This window comes from Chenopodium quinoa, unplaced genomic scaffold (assembly GCF_001683475.1).
Source record: "Chenopodium quinoa cultivar QQ74 unplaced genomic scaffold, ASM168347v1, whole genome shotgun sequence".
In the NCBI taxonomy this organism is placed as follows: domain Eukaryota; kingdom Viridiplantae; phylum Streptophyta; class Magnoliopsida; order Caryophyllales; family Amaranthaceae; genus Chenopodium; species Chenopodium quinoa.
In genome coordinates, this window is record NW_018742238.1 from 3,060,670 (window position 1) to 3,069,527 (window position 8,858).

The window sequence follows — 8,858 nt, forward strand, 5'->3', positions numbered from 1 at the left end:
GCTTCTGTAAATTCGGGTGTAATCTGTTAACTTAGGTTTCTGCTATTTTGATAAATAAGTTAAGTTATTTTGTTTAGTGAATTAGATTTAGAACTTGTAAAGTTTTTAGTTTATTATAAGTAGGTGGTAAGAAATATGTTTTTTTTTCTTGATATGAATGGCAATGTTTTGGTGATTTATCTTCCTTTGTAACAAGTTGCTATAGCTGTTATATAAATTAAAAAAAAAAAAAAAATTCCGCAAAGAGTATATTCTTACAAATATAATCCTTTTAAGCTCTCATAATTTTACAAATTACATTGTAATTATATACATTGATATTTAAGCTATAGTTGTTAAATATCACGATCATTTTTCGAGGTATATTGCAATTATTTAAACTGATATTTACGTTCTTTTATTTCATTTAACTTTTTCCTTTATTTTAGAAAATTTAGGGAGTTTATAGAATAAATCTGTTATATTGTAAGTCATAACAGATTTGATTGATTGAATTAAAACTTTGAATTTCAGCAATGAGTTTTGGAAGTACCGGTCTTAATCTCTCAAAAATGATTTAAGAGATGCTCTTGTATATAACATTACAGCAGGAAATAGGTCTAATGTTAGCATAAATAACAAAAAATAGTTAGGATTTGGAGGTCCATTGTGTGAGCAGATCCTTAACCTGACTGCAACGGAAATTTTTGACATGAAAACTGAGGTGCCTAATTAATCTATGTTAATAGCTTATATATATAGCAAAATCACTTGCTTCTATTAATCTTAGTCATGACATTATCTTCTGCTCTTCTTAGGATGATTTGACTCAATTTGATCACCTTGCTGCAGCTCTGGAGTCAACACCAATAGACATCATACTTTATTTAGCACAATCATTGAACAGGGAAAGGGTGGTAATATTATTTTCAATAAATCTTAGTGTTACTGCCTTGCATGCACTTTTACTTAGGCTTACAGACAATGTTTCTTTTGTATGCTTAACTAATGCATGAGTTATGCAGATTGTTTTATTATATACTTTTATGTTTCACAACCAGTGCATGCATTCTGCTATGTATATCAAGTTTCAGTTATTTAAGATCTTAATTACCAGCATATGTAAATAAGACCATTAAACCTACTGTTGTCATTAATCTTTTAACTGAGATTACACTTACTCATGCAAAATATTGTTTGCATAACCAGCATATACATCTACACATACACCTTAAATCATGAAATCATTTAAAGGCACTCTTACAGTTTCTAAATAATTTTATTCTCAAATGGGTTTAGGAAGAAGCTAAGGAGGAAAATATTTTGAGAACAATGAGTTGTCCTCCTTTTTTCTGCCTATTCATTTTGTTATCTTTTCAAATTAGGTTATCATTCACCAATGACTTGATCTAAGTTGAAAGCGAAGAAGAGTTCCTTCTGCATAACATCAGGACTGTAAGATTCACTCTTGTTTTTGAAGTAACTCTTTGGTCAGGAGCGGCAAGTTAGTGTTGTTCTAAGGAAGCTGTCAAATTTATCCGTATATATAAAGCCTTAAATCAGATTTGAGTAAATTAATTTATAAAATACGAGAATAATGTCTTGATTAAATTCTTCCGGTTATCCAAGCCTGAACAAACTTTCACTAAGTTTGTATAAGTTAATATAGACTTCTAATAATGATGGAAATATAAGATTTATTCCATCTAATCTATGCCTTTCAATATAATGTCTTATATAGCTAATTTAGGTACTTGCTTTATACACTAAGTAACTTTATTTTGGATCAAACTCAAGCAAAAATTTTATAATATGACTATATCTAGCACTCAGGTGCATGTCTATGACTATAGTGACATTGGGGAACAACTTAAAATGCATATTGGTTTGTGAACTATTATGACACATAAGATTAGTTGTTTGTAGCTGAATGGCAGTAATAGTGGTAACATTCCTACTATTTTCCAACTTAATACTCTATTGGCATCATTTACTAAAAACAATATCCTTCAACTCATCTTCACCATTCAATATTAGGACTAATCAGAATCGAACCCATAAGCATCATCATCGTCAGCAGAAACTTCAGGCGAGTGATAATGGTATGGATAACCAATATCCTCTTCAGAATCATCGTACAATAAATCATCCTGATCCTCGCCTTCCTCCTCTTCGTGTTCTGGCTCCTCCTCTAAGTCCCTCATCTGATAAATTTGCGGCTGTTGTTGCTCTTGTCGTACCAAACCATCATTACCTTCACCAATTGCAGGTTGTTCCTGCACTTCTTCAACCCGAACAACAACTGTAGAATAGATGACTTGTTTCACTTCAGCATCATCATCACTGATTTCTATATCAGTTTTCCCTCCTTCAGCACCAACATTTTTAACCTCATGAGAATTGCTACATTGACCTCTTCTCTTAGATGACTCGCCTTTAAAGCGTACTATTTTCCTCATTCTGACTGGTTGATCATCACTGTCACTATCAATTTGAATAGGACTCTCCATCTGTACATTCTCAACAGCAACCTCTGGTTCTAAAGGCCCTCCTCTAACACCACTAATATCCCTCTGGTATTCATGGTTACCTTCTTCTACCGCATTTATACTCATGAATCCAATATTATGCCCAATTCCTCCCTGCTCTATATATTGCCTTTTACGGCGTTCACTTAGACGCCCGAATAGTTCGGTAATTCGTTCTCGTCGAATACTCTGAGACTATTCGTACAAAACCTTAGCTTCCTTTAGCTTATTGGTATACGCTGCTCTAATATTTGCCAATTCTTCTTTCTTTAACCTTTCCTCTTCTGCAACTACATCCATATCCCTGTACAACATAGCAAGTCGTGCTTCCAGATCTTGTAATTCCTTGTTGTTAGCCATGTTTGAAAAAACATAGATGATTTTAAAATTAGTGAACCATAAACTTAGACAAAGAAAATTATAAGACTTAATAAATTTGAAAAAGAAACAGAAATGAGAAGTTAAGAGAAATGAAAAGAAGGGGTTTTGAAGAAGACCAAAAGTCATAAAACAAAGAGCAAATCAATCACCTTTCAACTCAACATTGCCGCCAAATTTATTATTTTTGCCTAGAAATCATCAATTAAAAATAAATCCTTACTATAGCAATGTATTGTATTTTTGGGAAATGTTAAAATATTATTATTTATAAGTTTATAGTATATTAACATTTGTGACGTTAAGTTTTTTTTGGGAAATCTATAATTTTAACATTTGTGACGTTAAGTTTTTACTAAGAAATTTCTGTGTTAAAATTATATAAAGTTATAATATTTATTTTATGCACAAAATTAAAGTAAATATTTAGACAACTTTGCCTATTCACATTACATAAATTTATATTTCCCATTGTGTGCTAAGATTATAAAAGATTAAAATGGTTTATTTAATCTCACAAAAAAAATGGACAAAATTACATTAAGGGCATGTTCTCTTATGTTGAAATTCAGTTCAGTTCAGTTCAGTTCACTTCAGTTCAGCTCAGCTCAGTTCAGCTCAGTTCAGTTCAGTTCAGTTCAGTTCAGTTCAGTTTAGCTCAGTTCAGTTCAGCACCTAATTTCCTTCTCTTATAAAATATTCATTTCAGTTCAGCTCAGTTCAGCTCAGTTCAGTTCAGTTCAGTTCAATTCAGCTCAATTCAGTTCAGTTCAGTTCAGCCGAGTTCAGTCAATGAGAACAGGCCCTAAGTTTTCTTAAACTATTCATATTACATAAAGTTTTACACATATCGAGTATAGATTGATTGTACTTGCTCCTAAAAATATTTTACATTAAATCTTTTACATTTAATCTCTTACATGAGATCTATCTTTAATCTTATTAAGTATTAAGGTTATCTATGTAATTTCATTTACTATTAGTAAACAAATTGAAATCTGATTGTCTATTAATAAAATATATAATGTATAATTGTAGTAAAAGGTTACGGTTGATAATGATCTGATTACATATATGAAGAATTTTCGGGTGACTATTTATTACATGTAATAGTACTCATATGGCGTTGAGTCATATGGAAAGAATGGAATCACATGGTAGTAGTATAATGTTGCATTTTCTTTTACTACAGCTTGATTTTCTTCACCTTAACAATGTAGATTTTAAATTGCTACGAAGTAAGTATTTACTTAAACCTCACAATACCAATTTAATGTTATTTAAATGATATGATATTGATTCACGAATGATTTTATACTGTATTGTTTGATTATATTGATCAAATAGAGTAATCATGTTATTTATCTCATCAATCTAAGGTTTCACAATATATTTTATTTATTATCTATATACTTATTTTTGGGATGATTAAGGTGACTTAAAAGATATTGCAAGGTTTTCATATCCAAACCAATGCATATCACGAGTTAACCGTTTTAAGCATTAGACAAGGCGGAGGTACTAAGATGGCTGCTAAAATTCATAGCCAGAAATTGAATACCAATCTCGATAATCTATGGTTTCAAATTAGAACACGTAGTTAATGATAAGTTTTTCTTATCACTTTTGAGATATTCTTGTTTGTTACCTTCTTGATTGCTATCCAATATCATTTGGTGATTTTAAAACATTGAAAAGCATCCTCAATTATTGTTTTGGGTTACATGTATCCAATTTGCTTATTCCAATTACTACAAAGTTTAAACATGACAGAGTTTTGCTATATGCTTACAAAGGCTACCAAATTGTGCTTCTTTTGCTTAGAAACTTTATAACCGAATTTCTTTTCTTATTTCTATATGTATAACAATTTTCTCCTCATTCGTTTGAATGGTTGTCTATACATGTTTAGTTTACTAAGTTGTTAATTGTTAGCTTAACTAGGTTTATAAACTAACCATCTACAACAAAACATAATATTCCTACTTAAGGCACACTAGAGTAACTTATTAATTTTAAAACTTACAACATTATAAGTATCATAGCAAATTAAATATAATTGCATTAGTTAATTGTTCATAAGACAGAAATAAATTTAAACATATAACTTAATTTACAATAAGTCTTTGTCCAAAAGCAAATCTAAGGTTTTAGAACACAAAATCTAATTAAAACACCAGCATCCTTATATAATCATCTAATAACAACCTCAGAATACTACTAACATTAATTCAGCACTAGATCAACATCAAATATATCAGGTTCACCTTTTATAAACTTGATAAGTGCACCTTCATCCTCTTGAACATTGTATCTTTCAATGAATTGCCTCACACCATTTTTCAGTGAGCATTTAGTAATTATATTACCTTTTCTCATATTTTTCAGCTGAATCTCAAATTGTTCATCAAAGTTTTGCAGAATAACATCAGTTGTCTCACCAAATCCACTTAAAAACTTCTTGGCAAAGTCTAAATGAACATTCGGTAAACAGCAACACCAAAACCACAAAAACTGAATTCAAAAAAGGCTTATGCTAAAATCAAATTAAGTTTTAAAATGTGTTTAAGTTTATCAAGACTTACAATTTTGGCTTGCTGAAGATAAGCTTTTTTAAAAATGAACTTATAATTGGCAACTGTCAATCAACAACAATTTCATCAATCCAAGCATTCAATTCAATCATCTTCTCTGATTTGCCTTCAATTGCAGCTTTGCGCCCATGCCTTTTACTAGAACTAGGTGAACCCTTGATGTATTCTGACCTTTGCACTTTATTATTTGTTGTTGCTCTAACAATTTGAACCAAAAATGAACTGTAACCTGAATAACTGAAATTCATAATATCACCAGCCTTTAAACTATTACCCTTCACGAATTTGGACCAGCCCTTTCCCAAAATAACTTGCCATTCATCATTCTTTTCTTCGTGTACCATAGTAACATACCAAATTTTGGAATCATTAGGAACTGACAACTCAATGCTGACTTCCCATCATTTAACAAATCTTTGAAACCATCAAGAATACACTATATACAAATACAAGATTGGACAAATTAAAAACCCAAAAAAGAAACATTAACAATACATTTACAAAAAAAAAGATAGTTTAGGCAAATATTATTGAATATAAAAAATTTGTTATTCTTTGCTTCAAAGGGAACTGAAAACGTGAAAGAGAAATCAGCCATGCAATTTCAATGTAGATTTCTGAGCTATACACCTATGGTTTCAATTTACAGAATTTATTAAGTTTTGCTAGGCTATAAAGGCATGCAAAGTATAGAGCAAGAAAGAAGGTATTTTATTAATTAAAATATTTATTGGCAATGCACATATACCAAAATATATGATCTTGACAAGAAAACTCATCAAGAAGATTAAGTTACAAAAACTTTTCTTCTCCAATATTCAATAAAAATAATAATTACAAGTTTTAATACTATTACAATTTAACTTTTGTTTAGTTATAAATATAATTATTAATTATATTATATTGCAATATAATTTATATAGTTGATAAACATATTAAAGTTGTGGGTTCTTGCATTATTTGATTTTTTAAGCTGAATTCAATACTTAAAAAATTAAATTACCTTAATGCTTAATTATGCTTACCAACACTTAAATAATCTCACTATATTAATAAGAATTTAACATTAAACAAGACTTTTTAAACTAAATTGTCAAACAACTTGAAACAAACAATTTAATCTAAATGAAAATTATAATAACAAAATCTTAATCATATTACTCATAAATAATACTCCCTCCGTCCCCTTTTGATAGTCCCTTATGGGCTGAAATCGCGGATTCGCGGGAATTAAGAAACTTAAATAAGAAGTACAACTCTATGGGGGAAAACAAAAGGATAATGATTAGCAAATAAATTCTGGAGAGAGAAATTGTTTTGCTTTGCTGTTTTCCCGTTTTCAGAAGAAACCAAAGGGGTTTTTTTTTTTATTTTATTCATTGTCTACTAAAAAATTTACATGCAAAGCTGAATCCATGTGAATTTATTTTGACCAATGAAATTAGAGTATTTTATTACAATACCCAATCAAATTAAAGTACATAGATTGTTGTTTCTTAATCAAATTAGACTTGAAAATCATTACTCTATAAAAAAAGAATTTCATTCCCTCCTAAACTAAATTTAAACATTTCACAACATCAAAAATAAGGAAAAAAAAAATCTGAGTATATCCACTATCATCATTGCCTGTATTCAATGGCTTCAGACATGTTTATTGATTTGAATGCTGATGTTGAAGATGTTGGTAATGAAGAAGAATATCATGAAGAAGAGGATGCCATCTTTAAATTCGATCTTAATGCAACTTACTGGTGTGAAGATGAGGAAGACATGGATGGACTTGATCTTAATCAAACTCCAGACAATCATGACATGGAAACAACAGACCAGGAGACTGACTTCAACAATGACCAACACAGAATCAACAACAGCAAAATCAACAACCAGTTGGTCATCAGAGGCACAGGCTCAACAATGGGGACAAGTTGAATATCCTTTTGTGGCTCTTAAATAGATCCACAAATGGCAAACTTGATAGGGGAGCTAATAAAGCTGCTGCACAACATTTCAATATCAACAGGAAGTATATCAGCAGAATATGGAACAAGAGAAGCAGGAATGAAGGAGCTGATCAAACATACAATGTCACAACAAAATTTCACAATGCTGGAAGAAAAAGGATTAAGCTACAAGCTAATACAAGTCTTGGACATGATCTGTCACCCATTGGAGAGTATTGCTATGGGTGACAGATCATGAAAAAGAGATCTAGCAACTATGCTTAGTATCTCTAAAAGTACAGTTCAAAGGATAGTAAAGAGGGGAGACATAAGGCCACACTCAAATGCCCTTAAACCTGCCCTTACAGCAGCAAACAAAAAAGAAAGACTCAGATGGTGCTTAAGTAAACTCATAGGGGACTCACCAGGCACAAAAAGAGAGTATCAGAGCATGTATAACATAGTAATGATTGATGAAAAATGGTTCAGCTTAACTAAAAAGAGTCAAAGGGCATACTTGGCTAAAGGGGAGAAGGGAGCTCATAGATTTTCTCAATCAACCAAATTTATCCCCAAATTCATGTTTCAAGGAGCTGTTGCAAAGCCATGGTACAATGCACAAAAGGAGTGCATTTGGGATGGGAAGATTGGTATATTCCCATTCACATATACCGAGCCAGCCCAAAGGAACTCTAAATACAGAAAGAAGGGAGACATGGTCACAAAGGTTGTGGAAAGAGTGAACAGAGATGAATCAAGGAAGATGCTTATTCAAAATATCATACTAGCCATTATGGCAAAGTGGCCACACACAGGTCATCACAACACAATTTATATCCAACAAGACAATGCTAAGGCACATATACTTCAATCAGATCTAGAGTGGCAGCAACATTGTGAACAACCAGGGTTCACATTCATTCTCATTCACATCCACCAAATAGTCCAGAATTGAACATTCTAGATTTGGGGTTTTTCAACAGCATTCATCACTTCAAAACAAAAAAAAATGGGAATCCAGATCAACTACTAAAGGCAGTCAAAGATGCATACTTTGAGTTGAGTGCAAAGACTTTGTTCAAGTGCTGGGTTACATTATACTTTGTGATGAATGAAGTGTTAAAGGCTAAGGGTTCAAATAAGTTTGAAATTCCACATAATAAGAAAGCTAAATTAGATAGAGAATGTAGACTTCAAGATCCAGTTAAAGCACCATTATGGGAAGTGATTGATGCATGGGAAAGAGTTTAGTGAAACAGAGAAGATACAGATGATGAACAAGAGCACCAACAAACCCAAGGCACACAGAACAATGCATCACAACATTCTTTTGCAATGGCAAATGACCATGAAGCATCAACATCAAATGCAAATGCAAGGAACATCCAAAAGTAGGGGACTAGTTAATCATCTTTTGAACAACATATGCAAGTCTG

The 8,858-nt window shown here is 31.5% G+C and overlaps 2 protein-coding genes across 2 annotated transcripts; one reads left to right on the top strand and one right to left on the bottom strand.

Moving 5' to 3' along the window:
• Window positions 1-2,018: 2,018 nt before the first annotated feature.
• LOC110735978 lies at window positions 2,019-2,594 on the bottom strand. The gene has a single exon (XM_021916150.1). The coding sequence runs from the start codon at window positions 2,592-2,594 to the stop codon at window positions 2,019-2,021; it is 576 nt and encodes a 191-aa protein (XP_021771842.1).
• Window positions 2,595-7,699: 5,105 nt separating this feature from the next.
• LOC110735987 lies at window positions 7,700-8,377 on the top strand. Its single transcript, XM_021916156.1, has one exon. It carries the CDS (start codon window positions 7,700-7,702, stop codon window positions 8,375-8,377), a length of 678 nt encoding a protein of 225 aa, XP_021771848.1.
• The last annotated feature ends 481 nt before the right edge of the window (window positions 8,378-8,858 follow it).

Excerpts from the sequence above, each read along its gene's own strand:
- LOC110735978 (XM_021916150.1), bottom strand. The coding sequence starts at position 2,594 with ATGAGTATAAATGCGGTAGAAGAAGGTAACCATGAATACCAGAGGGAT.
- LOC110735987 (XM_021916156.1), top strand. The coding sequence starts at position 7,700 with ATGCTTAGTATCTCTAAAAGTACAGTTCAAAGGATAGTAAAGAGGGGA.